This window comes from Macrobrachium rosenbergii, chromosome 16, assembly GCF_040412425.1.
Source record: "Macrobrachium rosenbergii isolate ZJJX-2024 chromosome 16, ASM4041242v1, whole genome shotgun sequence".
Classification (NCBI taxonomy): Eukaryota; Metazoa; Arthropoda; class Malacostraca; order Decapoda; family Palaemonidae; genus Macrobrachium; species Macrobrachium rosenbergii.
In genome coordinates this window covers 26,328,018-26,343,095 of record NC_089756.1, presented here as the reverse complement: position 1 = coordinate 26,343,095, position 15,078 = coordinate 26,328,018, and the positions used below count along the sequence as shown (strand labels likewise).

General features: G+C 37.1%; 1 protein-coding gene across 10 annotated transcripts in view; it reads right to left on the bottom strand.

The window, feature by feature from the left end:
* The window catches only part of LOC136847217 (organic cation transporter protein-like), a 69,870-nt gene that overhangs the window by 10,650 nt on the left and 44,142 nt on the right, over positions 1-15,078 (bottom strand). For all 10 annotated transcript variants that reach the window (XM_067118675.1, XM_067118670.1, XM_067118674.1 and 7 more), the window contains 8 exons: positions 13,212-13,315; positions 10,494-10,648; positions 6,953-7,121; positions 4,888-4,984; positions 4,464-4,588; positions 3,330-3,544; positions 2,796-2,977; positions 4-140 (listed from right to left, as the gene is read on the bottom strand). In XM_067118675.1, coding sequence (XP_066974776.1) covers positions 4-140; positions 2,796-2,977; positions 3,330-3,544; positions 4,464-4,588; positions 4,888-4,984; positions 6,953-7,121; positions 10,494-10,648; positions 13,212-13,315 — 1,184 coding nt within the window. The remainder of the gene's footprint in view (positions 1-3; positions 141-2,795; positions 2,978-3,329; positions 3,545-4,463; positions 4,589-4,887; positions 4,985-6,952; positions 7,122-10,493; positions 10,649-13,211; positions 13,316-15,078) is intronic.

Genomic DNA, 15,078 nt, shown 5'->3' with positions numbered 1-15,078 from the left:
TACCTCCCAAAGCTTTCTCCATCCTCAATAGTTTCTGGCAATCGCCTTCCAAGTGTCTCAGGCAGTAGAAGTGAAAGTATTCCTGCAGCAAAAGCTAAGGAGCCAAATATGAGCAAAGGCAGAGGCTTCCATGCATCACCCTGTAAAAATCAACTTGAGTAATTCCTATTTCCAGTTACAACTTCATAGTTGAACATACCTACATTGTTATTTGTTCTTACAAAAATACAAACCTGAAGTTCTTTACATACAATTTAGCTGCCGAACACAAGCTGGAATGGCTGCTTAACTTTGGGACAAGATCATTAACTTACCAATGGATTGGGGGAAGCCCTGCCCACCCGTCGCACTGCACTCCACCTACTCTTTACTTCCGGCTGCCATCATGTGAAGACATCTCTGCCTGACTTGCCATTCACTTTCAATTTATGCTTTTTTCTTATTTCTTTAATGAAATATATTGTGATATTTGTTTGAGTTTTCTTGCCATGCAAACCCCTCAATCACTTCATTGGAGAGGAAACCGTAGGTGTTTAGGCACTGTCCAGGAAAGGACAGGCCATGTAACTGGTTCCTTTCCTCTGTAAAGACTAACCCACACATGTGTGCTTTATGCTGCAAGCATGATTGTACAGTAATCAAAGCAACCCATGCTCAGAGTGCTCGGTTTGGCCTTCTGAACACTGGGTGAAGTTTGCCATGTTTCTCGTTGGTCCTTTTCTACCTTCTGCAAAACTTATGCCTGATGTTACCACTCCCAAGGGACCAGTTTCCTCTTAACTGACTCCTACTGTTAATTTGGTAGAGGGGTGGGGTGGGGGGCAGCAACCAGCCCAGTTTTCCTTCTGGGGGTCTCTCTTAGCTCAGAGGAGGAGTTATCTTTTGGTGGATGCTCGTTCTTGGGTCACTGGAAGAACTCTCACCTAACCTGTTTTCCTTTTCAGGTGTTGGGGAGGCCAAGGGACTTGAGGAGTTATGGTCCACCCTAGGCATCTCTGGGGGAGCCGAGTGTATCTGCTTATTGATCACTTGAAGGCAATGAAGGGCCTTCTGTTAACTGCTTCGACCATAACTGTGACAGCTTCAAAGGTCATGGTGTCCACCAGCTCCAGGAATGCCCCTATTTCCCTGGTAACCCCACACGTGGCATCGGTGATGTGTCCGGTCACCCAGGCCAGGTAAAAAGAGGTCCCCAACTCAGTTTTCTTCACCTGTAGAGGTTCCAGCTTCTAAAAAGACTGGTGCATGCTCAAGCCCCCACCCATGTTTGTGTGAGCAGGACCGCTCTCCCCGACCCATGAGGATATCGTCACCGAGGGTTGACAACCGCCCATGGCCTTGCTCTCTTGTCACAACTTCTGTTTTTTACAGGCTGGGCAAGGGTGCTCGTGATCCCTAACCTGTCCCCTCCACCTCCTTAGGGTTTTCTAGGAGCTGGACAGGTCTGGGGCTTGGGATCAGGACCATTCTTGCTCCTACCCCAGCCTGCCCACAGAGGCTTACGTTCTTGGATTGGTCCTTGAACCAGACAGGACATACTCCCAAGTGAATGAGAGATCGCCAGGGGGCTCTGGTGAGTGTCACTCTCCAGCAGAGGGAGCAGCTCAGGAGGACTGGGAACTGGAGGGACCTGAGGTTCCTGTGCCCTAGGACTCACATGAATGCCCCTGAGTTGCTGAGGCACTTTGTGGAGATCATTTGGATGATGTCATTTCACTAATCTTGAGGAAGAGACCGTTGGCTTTTCCTGCAGACCGTTCTTCCGCCATCGAATCACTCTGGGGACTCCAGAAGGAACCCAGAACTTCGATCAGCCTGCCATGGTCTAGGCTTGCTGATGGGGTCCTGGACCAGGTGAATTCTCCTTATGGTCAAGAGAATTCCCTCTGGTCCAACCGTTCATTCAAGACACTTCCTCCACATCTAGCTCACCAGAAGAAATATTGTTCCCTTGGAGAGCCCACTTCCACCCAAGCAGGTTGACCTGGACCAAACTCATCTGTGTCCTGGTCTGTCGCTAGAGCGTCTCCATGTAGAGGGAGTCTCCCTCTCGCAGGTGGAGGCAGCGGTACTGGCATCAGCTGCCATGGCAGCATTCCAGACAGGAGTCTCCCTCTTGCAGGTGGAGGCAGTGGTACTGGCATCAGCTGCCATGGCAGCATTCCAGACAGTCTTGTAGATTGGTCTTTGGTCCCTTACAGTGGTCAGGATGGTTTCTCGGGCACTCGTACACCCGATGGGGATGCAGCATTTAAGAGACTGATGCTGTCTGGAGGTAGGGCTATTACCTACCAGACAGTGAACCTGTGGGCAAACCTAATGCTGAAGAGGCGAGATGCTGTGCTGTCTCAACTCAAAAGATTTGTTGGCCCCAAGTTGGCTTTAGTGCTCAGGAACAGACCAGTACATATTTGATTATCATGAACTAGTTTAACCAAATCACTGAGTAAAAGTTCTAAAACTTACAGGGGTGGCCTTTTTATTTGTCCATTTCTTATGTTACACTTAATCAGTGAAAATACACATAAAAACTCTTGTCCAGCTTCTTTAACTTGTTCTTGTTTCAATTTTCCACCTCTCTCTCCCTCTTTCTCCTTTTTTTTTTTTAGAACAAATCCTATTTTTTTTTTTTTCAGAACAAATTCTGCAGATGAGCCCTAAGAAAACCTAAATATGTGACTCAATGGCCTCACATAATTCTGATATTTTCAAATGTTTATCTAAGAATAGAAATTTATGTAATAAAAGAGTAGCATCTTTGATTTACAGTGCCAAAACACCAGAAAGATACTAACCAGGAGATTTATGAACGGTGCAATAGCTCCCCCAATTCGAGCTACCATGGAAGACGATCCTACACCGACATTTCTTACTACTGTTGGGAATATTTCAGCTGATAACACATAAATAATGGCATATGATGCAGTGATACACAGCTTTCCAAACATAGCAAGGAAGACTAGCAGCCACTGGAGATCTGAAAATCATGAAAACGACACTTACATTCTGGTTAATAATTACAAGGTTTATCAGAACCACGAGTAAAAATTCTCTATTCCTGGTAGGCTGGTTCATAGCATTTATTCCGAAGTAAGAAAACAGGAAATTACTTAACAGAATATGATACTTTAATTTTTGTGTGTTCAATTATAATAAAATAATGATTACTGATAGAAATTAGAAAACTTAACAATGCTAAAAGAAATGATTACTGTATTGTACAATAAGTGGCAAGAATTTTAATTTGCTGATAAGAGTATAGACATTATATGCTCACCGCCCCCAAAAAAAAAATTCAGCTCTTATGCTGTTTAAAGTACTCTACAAACCTTTTGTGACAAACATAGTTGAAAGTAGGGCAATTCCACCCAGGACAAGGAAGGAGCAGAGGGGCAATCGACGTCCTACTCGATCAAGAATGAGAATCGTAATAGCATGTGCTGGTAACTCTACAGCTCCACTGATTATAAAATTGAGGTAGTCATTTCCACCAAGGTTACCGGTATTGAGGGACAATCCATAGTAAACACCACTGTTCACAAACCTGCATATATACATACAGTATGTATACACAAACTAGAAGACAGTATAGAAATGGCAATGGAAATATATACAGTACAGCACTACTTGTATAAAGAATATGAGATTGATAGGCTTATTCAGAGTTGAAAATATAAATGTTCAAAAGGTGAGCACAACATGCAGACCCAAAATTTTCTTACTAATCTGGCTTCATAAACTGAATTTATCTCTTGACAATCCTGAAGGGTTGATTATTCAACTTATTAATACTTTCCTAAAGTAATCTTCATCCCATGGATGTACAATTCTACATAAGTTCTGGTTAAACAATAAATTTAATGTAAGACGTCAAGTGAAATGTCTCTCATCAGTTCAGCAGCATCGATAAAATAGAATTGTGTCTCCTTTGACTGAATTGTTTCTCTACCTCTTAAGACTAAAATACAGTAGCATTTTTCATACATACAATAACTAAAAACAAGTAAAATATATCACATTTGTTGTGAATGCTCATGCATATTAGTGCCTAACATCCTCAAGACTCGGAAGGTAGTAGATTTTTGCTTTTCCTATTGTGTTTTATCTTGCAAAAAAGAGTACTAGTCACCCTTCAGATAAAATTTTGAAGGTAAAATCAACAGCCATAAAATACTCACATTTTCTAGAGATAATAAATACTTTAAAGTAGTTGAACTAGACCACAGGGTCTCATTTTGAGACAATCATAGGGATGATCTGAAGGTTTGTTTTCATAAGACAACAGGGCGGGAAGGGACCGTACAGAATGGGTGAAAAGTAAAAGAAGAAACTGATTCATCTGATGGCCAGTGAGACTGTGTACCATACCAGGCACACTAGGTGATACCCTGTTTAACATGAATTTTCTAGTGTATTGTGATATTAGATATTATCAAATATACTGTACTGTACAGTGTACATACCAGTTGAAATGCAAATTAAGTGTTTTTCTGCGCAGGTTGGGGAAACGGAAAAGATCAAAGAAGTTTCCTTTCCCACCGTCTTTGTTACCTTTTGCTACTGCCTGAAGAACCATTTCCTCAGTCACCTGTCAGTAATGGGTTATTACTGTATCACAGATTTTTAAGAATACATCTGTAGTTTCAGTTACTTTAATGCCTATCTTATTAAAAGAAGAAATATTTGAGTGCTCAGTAATTTTACACGACAGCAAAGTTACTAATAGCTGCTTTTGCTTTACTGTTTATCCAAACATTAAAAAAATGAGTTTTGACTATTCTTCCAAACTATGGATAACATTGACAGAGTGTATATTTCTGAGCAAAAGAATTAAAATTTTTTTCTAATGTTGTAAACAAACATTTTACAGTTCAGTGCAGTACTTACCTTCTTCTTGTTGATTTTGGCAGCCTTCTCTAGAATAACCTTTGCCTCAGCACTACGACCTTTTGTTATCAACCAACGAGTAGATTCTGGAATTACCCTAAAAACAAAAAATCAAAACTCCCTGAGTCTTCATAAGTTACTAGAATGTAATAAAATTTAATTCAGTACTGTACTTAGTACATCATATGTCCTGTAGTTGAACAAAATTTTTGAGTTATATTTCTGGGGTTTCTGGGGTTGCCCCAAGAATTTGTTCTGAAGAAGTGAAAACTGAAGCAAGGTAATTTTAAAGATGTCACTATACTATGAAAAGAAATGCAAAGGGTTTTAAGCAATACACCTGTATTCAATACTAAATTCAGCACATGTAGTCTAAATGAAAAGTTATGACCAGTGTTGTTCTGACACTTGTTAAGATTACTAAATTAATTAATCTATTAACATCTCATCTGGTATCATTGTGGCTTCCAGTACACAGAATTCTCCAGGTAACAGCAATCATTGCAATCTGGGCTTCACATTGAGTCACCTTTATTCTCATGATTCCATAAAGTTTATCAGCTGTACAACTTAGTCACATTTCTAAGCAACATGGCTCAAAGAACTTTTGGTTGAAAAAAAAAAAAGGGCAAAACCAGGACAGAACAGTGTTAAAGAAACTGGAAAGCTAGATAGGACGACACAAAAAGTAATAAATGCCAAAAAAGGACAAAAATCGGTACAGCTGGGGTCAGACATTGCAAAGCGCTTTTATTACATGCACTGTTTATGGTGTACTGTACAAGACTCGGTAGGTAGCACATTCCTATGGGGACTATGTTCCCAGCAAAAAGTGTATACATACTAGTATTAACACCTAACCAGAATCATTACCATCATCATTAAAAATATTTTTACCTTCGCTTTTCTCTTGAAGGGGTTAGATGTGAAATGAGCTCTCTCCAGCTTCTTAATAACACATCTCTTGAACAATTGCTCTCATTCTTAGCACAATCTTCCTACTGTACTCTGGCCACAAAGCTTAACATTTTATAGTCACACCTTTTCAAAGACTCCTCCATTTTCCTTGTCAGTAACCATGTTTTTGCTGCATAGAGTAATACAATCTTTATGTACCCACTGTAAGTCTTTACTTTCTCTAATAATGAGACATTTTTATGAACCATTAGCCTGACTATTTCTCTCCATTTCATCCATGCTCCAGCTACTCTCTTACTGCTCTCTCAACCCCAAGTAGAAGAAATGCTTTACCTCCTGTAAGACCTGACTCTCTAACACAACATGGTTCTTAACTCGTATATACCCCATTTTCTTTTTCAGTGCATTTTAAGTATCAAACATCTCTTCCTTTATGTTACTATTTGCAATCCTGAGCACCGCTTATGACACCATCAATTACATAAAGGACAAAGTAGAGATTTCACCCCCACACTTGTCCCACTATAATCACATGGCCACTTTCCTGACTGTACTTTTTCCTAGGTTTCCCTTCCAGTCACCTTAAGCTGATGTTTTGCTGATGCTGATTTTCAGTCTTCTCCTCAGTATTCCACAATTCCACCATTTTAAACATCACCACAACCCCGTCCTCAGATTCTTTTATTAACTGATAGTAAAAAGATCTCATTTTGCCCTAAGGAATGGTACTGCCCTTATAGTAAATATGTATGATGTTGTTGCAAAATAACTGAGGATTTTGACATATTTCTGACTAGTTGTATTTGAACATTATGAAAATCAGACTTGGTACAATACAGTAAACCATGACAACATTGTGTGTTCACATGATCTTGTATACTGTATACTGGAGGAATAACAATTGTATGTTTACAGATGCCCTTTTTTGTTAATTATATTTACTTTGATTTTTAAGATAGCATCACAGGCATAAAATATGAGATACTGACCATCTGTTAATTTAAGCATAACTACCAGTTTCTATAGCATTCTGTGCAATAAGGGGAATTTCCATTTTTGCTATATTTATATGGTAATGTACAACGTAAACTCTAATCTACTTAGTTCTTCACAAGAAGTGAATTAGAAAACTAATATTATTCCTTACCAGTAATATGGAATAAACAACAGTGCAGGCAAAGTCATAGAGATTTGTAGCCAACGCCAAGATTTGATCTCAAATGCTAGAAAAGCTGCCATGAAATACCCAAGTGTATAGAAGAACTGGCTCAATACTCCAACCAACACTCTCTTCTTTTTTCCAACCAGCTCCATTGCTGAAAAGTTATGAAACTTAAGTTATTTGAAAGATTAAACTTATTCCTCTTACAATGAAAAATGTAACAGACTCATTATTCCAGCTATAAAATTTGAATCGTTTTAAGCCAAAACCCTTTAGCTATATTATTTGAAAAGGTGAAAAGTTCATATAGTGTTTCACATATCTGCCATCACTTTTCCTTTTATCTTCATAAGAATAGGTCAAAACAAAAGCTGATTGTGGTTATATATATATATATATATATATATATATATATATATATATATATATATATATATATATATATATATATATATATATATATATATATATATATATATAAGCTTCCTTTGAGAGTACAGTATTGTTGTATATTGTATACTTGGACAATGTCTTTAATTTTCATTGATTTCCGTTGGTATCTTCCTGCAAAAAGAGCATTGGATGTCAACCATTACTTAGAAGGAAAGGTTCTTCTGTAGGAATGCGAATGTAGAAAGGTAAATGAAAAATTGTATCTCAGAAAAGAGATGCTGTCTAAACTGAACGCAGTCCAGGGTCTGAATAATGCAAGAGTGAAAGGGGTTACTGTATGCTAAGAAAGCTTGTGAAAGTGACTGCTGAAGATGTAAGGAGGGAAATTAAGAGGTTGAAGAATGTAAGTAGACTTGGTGTTGGTAAGATTACAACAGAGAAGCTGTACTGTAGTACAGTGGCAAAAGTATGATTCACTAGCTAATGAGGGTGTTCAAGATACTGTATGTCTGGATGAGGGATATATTCTGAAGTGGTGAATGAGGGGAGCAATTGTTTCTCTGTATAAATGTAAAGATAATAGAAGTGATTCTAGGAACTAAAGGGGCATTATGTTAATTAGTGTACCAGGGAAAGTAAGATCGACGCCAGAAGTAATGATAGAGAAAGAACAGAGGATATGTGGGTTATTTGTTATAAAATGGTTATATGAGAAGTGTGAGGGGAGTTGAGGACTCTACTGTGACAGATGGGCAGGTCTTAGAAGAGGTACAGCATTTCTGTTACCTTGGGAACAAACTGTAAAAAAAAAACAGTAGAAAAGAGTAGCTGTAGCAAGGATGAAGTGGAGAAGAATTACTTGCAAAAAAAAAATATATATATATAATATATATATCCCATTTGTAAGAGAGCAAAGACCTACAATAGGTGCCCATCTCTGGTACATAAGGCCTAAAGTACTCTACGCAGCAAAGATATGGGCTATGATAGGTAAAACAGGAGAATTTGAACATGAGTGGTCACAGAATTCTAGATTCGTTGCTGCTTTTTGGTGGAAAAGATCATATTACAAATGAGAAGTTGGCGAAAAAAGACCGAGATCTCAAAAACTGAGATGGCTGGACAGGTAATGAAAAGGGACAAGCAGCAACAGTTGGTCTGAAATGCTGCGGATGCAGAAGCAGCAAGATGTAGACCTGTAGGAAGTCGCAGGAACTTACTGAGAGGACACAGATGAAGACATAACCATGATGGGAGTTCAAACAGGACAGAGAAGAATGGTGGTGTTAAAGATGTATGATACAAAGATAATTTATTGGGAGAAATTAAAAGTTTTTATGACAGAAGATATAAAAATGGGTCTGAGTACAGGCTGCGTTATGTCTACGTGGCTGTTTAATATCGTTATTGATGTGGTGAATCCAGAAGGCATAACAAATTCATTTGACATAGGTCAGAGTTGTAGGGCAAGAAAATGAGTCCTGAATGTGTGAAGAATGGAAGTTTGTAGATGATACAATACTAATTTGGGATTCTAGCAAAATAAGTTTGCAAGCAGAGAAAAAGGAGATACAGTATAAGCTCTGAGTCCTGAATGGGGTGAAGAATGGAAGTTTGCTGATGATACAATACTAATTTGGTATGCAAGAGGAGAAAAAGGAAATACAGCATAAGCTTGAGTAAGGTTATAAGGGGAAGCTGAAATAAATGAATATGGAGCACTGAATCCTATTATAGATGGTGGAAATTAATTTTTATGAGTATTTTTGAGTAAATGCAGAGGAAGATAGAAGGAAGGAAGGAGATTCGCTAAACAATTAGAGCACAGAAAGTAGCAGGGTGTGAATTGAAAGAGTGAGAAGAACATTTTTGAAATGACTATGGAAGCAAAGATGAGAGTATATTTAGGGATTGTTAAATCAGCACTTTACTTCCATAGAGCTAATTTAAATGGTTAGTCATATGGAAAGAATGGATAGACACACAGGTAAAAAGCATGTACAATTCAGAGCTGCTAGGAGGGAGGAGAAGAAGCAGACGAGAAAGTTCCAGCTAGATTGGGTGGAAAAGAAGGATTCTTAATATGTGTCGGGTTATCTTCTACGGTCATGCTATTCTTTACTCATGCACATTTGTTGGAGTCATAAATTCATTTTAATAATGAGGCTAATACAGGCCAATAATCCAAAGGACTGTTTAGTCCATGCTTGAAGGAAGAGGAAGTGGAGGGGTGGGGGTAGGAGTATGTAAAGTCCCTGCTCAACGGGTTCTCTATGATGAACATCCAGTTTTCTGCGGTGCCTTCACAGCCGACCTGAGGTCGCACATACACAATCTTATCATCATTATTGTGATTTGTATATTTATTACCTGTTCATTTGCCCTTGTACCACGTATATGTGTCAGAGTATTTTTATGTCCAACCAGCTATTGTTAATCATCATGTTTTCTATATGTACCTGTCCTGTTTTGTGTAAAGAAATAGTTTGACCTCAGGTCACTTGTAAATTTTTGTATTCGCGGTCTCTGCGTATACGCAGACGTCCGCACGCTGCTTTATAAGCGGGTTGCTTCATCAGTAAGCCTACCCCCACCAAAATCACTTTCATGTATCATAATAAAGTTTTCATTAACCTACCCATCTCACAGACTCATCATCAACATAGAGTTACGGGCTGCTCTAGGAGCAAGAGCCCGTGCTGGCACAAGGCCAGCTAAATCTAAAACAACATAAGTAAACCAGCAGTACTTGTCTTCCTGCTCACTATTTCGCACCCTCTCACAAGTACATCTTAGCCCATAGGAAGCAACAGATCCCACTGAGAGGTTTGTAAGCCAGGAAAAGCAAATTTCAAATAATTGCAGTGCAGGGGAAAAAACAAGTCACTAACCCATAAACAAAAGCTTGATAAGAACCACTCTTGGATGCACAGCAATATCAGAGATCCAACAAAATTGATCAAGACTGATTTTCTTAACCATAAATAGCCTCATGCTTAGGATCTAAGAGTTTTGGAATTGGAAAATGCATTTTCAAAAATAAATTTCTTGTGTTTCTTGCCAACTCAGTATAGTAGACTGTGAAACTGCCTAATTATAACAAAAGTACTTACATAAATCTGAGATAACTTACCCATCACATATGCCACAAGAAATACACCTTGGAGAGATGCACCAAGAACTAAGCGAAGAGCTGTGAAGACATAGTAATTTGGAATGGCTGCTTGGCCTACACCAACGAAAACCATCAGTACTAAGGCACTTAAGAATATAGGTTTGCGACCAAACCTGTGGAAAAAATTAACATCAGAACATTAATATATAAAAATTTAAAATGAATCTCATAGGCACATTTCAAGCAATAATAGTACTTTGAATTGTTGAATCTCTAAGGGTCTAAAACTTACAAAAGGGCTATTTATAGACTTTCCATTTGATAACTACCCACAGAGTAAATATCTACAAATAATACTGGTCTTGGTATCCATGAAATCTCTAATTATTTATCTTCGCTCAAAATCTATGATTCAAAACTCTGAAGATTAGCATAATCACAGCACAGGAAATTCTCTACACTTCGCAACACTGAATGACTACCTTTCGACCCCTGGTCCTTTGAAAAAATGTGCATTTAGTTGTTTCATACAAAATATATGCATGGAAATTGATGATTTCACAACCACACCGTATTCGTACCTTGTTAGCGTTGATATTTGTGTGGAAAAGGTGATGGCTTTAAATAATTATTACTAATGGATAGTTGAACACTTCATATGTTGGTGCAGTATACTGTTCTCAATGAGATATTCAAAGATCTTTCAAAACACACTGAGATATGAAATAGCCGCTAGTGGTGGGTGCAATTTTGTTAGAAGTAAGTTTAGTATCTCCATGGATAGATTTTAAATGGGATACAAATAATATTTCATGAGATTACTAGAAGAGTTTAGCCATAATCGGACCAAATCAATCAAAATTGGAGACTTGAATTATCTCCCAAAATCCCCTGCCCAGTGCAAAGTTGGCAATCTGCATCCAACGCAAGTGTGGGTTACATTTGAACTTTCGTATAGATCCTTTTTCACGCAGTAGTATGCCGCCTGGCCACTAAGTTACACTCGTTGAATTTTAGCTTTCATAGCTGCTTCCACCTGGCACAGTAATGTGGTTTTTTTTATACGTGTTATGGGATTTGATAACTGCTACGAATAAAAATGTAGGAAAACATCAAACCTCTCTCTCTCTCTCGCTCTGTCAGATTTACATTTCTCTCCATAAGACACTAATTATCGTTTCAACGATTTCTCCCAATTTACACCAGTTACTGTTTCAGCGCCTTCTACTTGAGTACCAGGTATTACCAGCATTTACTCTCTGATCACATTTCTAGTTATTTTACATGTCATATGTGGCTGATATCAATACATGGCGTATCGACACGAAAAAAAAAAGCAAATAAACACAACTGTGAACTTAAGAAGGAATGTCTTGTCAAAAACATTAAATATGCAACAACATCAACAAAAATAACTCGGCGAGAACTTGCTCTCTCATACATGTATTCAAAATGTCCAAATATTCATCGGGAACAAGCCAATAGTATAGGCGTTGACATTCTCGGCAAGCTTCAGTACTAAATTAAATACTAAATTCCCATACTTCTTTTTGTTTGGTTTTATGTACAGCCCTCCACAGGGATAATTCCCTTTCTGGCGGGTCCTTGTACCTTTTCGAAATAAGGTGCTTCTTATATTCTATTATTGTCTTTCAGTGTTTTCTCGCCAGTATCGTAGCTCCTGCAGAATAGGAGAGTCTTTAGTTCCTTTTTAAATTTGCATTCCTCTTGTATGCTCTTCACTTCCGGCGGTATTTTGTTGCATAGTCTTGGTGCGCAGTGTTCAAATGCTCTCTCGCCCGACTTACAATTTGTTCTAGGTTCAAATAGCCTATAAGCTTCACTTACATGTCTGATTACAATATTCTTTTCGGGCCTGAAGAAGCTTAAGCAATTTCTCAGATATGTTGGTTCATCATATTTTAATGCTTTAAAAACTGTAAGTAGTATTTTATACTCTATTCTAGCTTTTACTGGTAGCTAATGTAGCTCAATCAGTGCTGGGGTTATTCTGTCACGGGAACGTAGTCCTTTTGTTAACCTGGCGGCTCTGTTTTGTACTCCTTGCAATTTTCTTAGTAGGTAGTTAGGGAGACCGTAGTATATAACGTTGCAGTAATCAAGCCTCGAAAGTATTTGGATGCAAACTGCTGTTTTCAGAGTATCTTCGTTTAGGTATTTTCTAATAAATGCAATGTTTCTAATATGATAGTAATATGCAATATATGGTTCTTCATCGACAGTTTATTATCAATAAATATTCCTAAGTTCCTCACTGCTGTTACAATATTTATTATTGACGAAATAATAGTTATTCTTTTGAAGTGTTCATATTTTCGTAGTGCTCTGTCAGCTCCAAATAGCATACACTCCATTTTGTCTTCATTAAGTTTCAATTTCTTCGCCGACATCCATTTTTTTATATCTTTCATACGCTAAATAATGTAAACTACTGAGAAAAGAGCACAAAGACAAACACAACACAACTGTGTTTGCAAACCGCAAACCTCCCACACAGGTTAGCAGTCCACACCACTAACCAAAGGTTCCTTCTCCCCAAAACCTCCATTCATGTCTCTCGTGAAATCTAAACACTGGTTCAAATTGTCTTTTTTAAGAAATCTAAAAATAACTTTCCACGCAATCCTGTTAACAGAAAATCAAACCTAAGCAAAAAAAAAAAAAAAAAAAAAATTTCGTTTGAGAGCTAAAAAAAAAAAAACCCATCCAACTCACCTGTCGGAGAGATCACCGAAGAGATAAGACCCTATGAGCATACCGAACATATAAACGCTCTGCACTGCCGCTCTCATGTATGCTCTGTCACACACGAGGTCAAACTGGAAAAACACAAATGAATAGACTTACTTTATAAAAGTGGAGAAATATAAAACACTATGAAACAGGAAAATGATAGTGATACTGTATAACAGACTTCTAGGGTACATACCGCACATTTTAGGAAAACTTGAAAATATATCCACTGGGTGAAATGACAAGATAAAGTAACGCATTTGGTAAGAAATTATAGATACATACATATATATACTGTATATATATATATATATATATATATATATATATATATATATATGTATATATGTATATATATATATATATATATATATATATATATATATATATATATATATATATATATATATATATATATATTATATGTGTGTGTGTGTATATTCACAAACACATACACGCATATATATATAAACTATGTACACCATAACGTTGTTAGCAATCATAAGCCACACCTTCCAAATCATAGATCCTTCATGCAACCACAGTAAAGTTTCTAAAGGCAAATCCAAGTCAAAATTTATGAGAAATCTATATATATATACATGCATACTTATATATATATATATATATTATATATATATATATATATATATATATATATATATATATATATATATATATATATATATATATATATACATATATACACACACACACATATATACTACATATATATATATATATATATATATATATATATATATATATATATATATATATATAAACTGATAGTTAGAATAAAAACAAGCAAACGAACAATGTCAGTATATTTTCGGAGGATTCAGTAGGTGAATTTCAATCACATCTATGGACAGTGACATTATAAAAATAAAAAATAAATTTCCATCTTCCTCTAACGTAAATTTAATAGATGGGACTAACTTATCCAGCTTGAGTAAAAATTCCTGGAGACTTTCGTGAACTGGCCAAGTACAAAAATACCATCCACGTATCTGAACACCCCCGTAGGGGGCTAGTGCCGTCAGTGCACCTCACAGGGTGCACTGTAGGCATTACTAAAGGTTCTTTGCAGTATCCCCTCGAGCCCTACCTGCAACCCCTTTCATTCCATTTACTGTACCTCATTTCATTTTATCTTTCTTCAGCTTGCTTTCCACCCTCTCCTAACAATTGACTCATAGTGCATCTGCGAGGTTTTCCTCCTGTTACACCCGTCAAACCTACCTACTCTCAAATTCCCTTCCAGCGCTGAATGACCTCATACGTCCCAGTGCCTGGCCTTTGGCCTAAACTCTGTATTCCATTCCATTCCACGTATCTAAACTATACCATTTTTTCGGGGGAAAAATTCTTGATAATTTTTTTTTTTCTCAAAATATTCCATGTGGATTTTGCTAAGAACAGGAGATAAAGGATTACACATAGCCATAACTAACATTTGTACACAAAACTCTTCATTAAAATCAAGTTTACAATCGTTTAAATATAATCTTATGAAGTCAATGATTTTTTAAACGGCCATGGGAATAACATAATTTTCCCGTGGTTTTCGCTCGCCTTTCAATTGAAAGACCTGGGTTCGATCCTGACGTGAGTCAGGAATTTACTTCTATATATATACATATGTATATGCAGTACAGTATATATGTATATATACTCCACACACACACACACACACACACACACACACATATATATATATATATATATATATATATATATATATATATATATATATATATATATATATATATGAATGTCTTTTCCTGTAATACTACAGTGTAATATGAAAAAATAAAAGGCCCATAAAACACTATTTAAACATTGA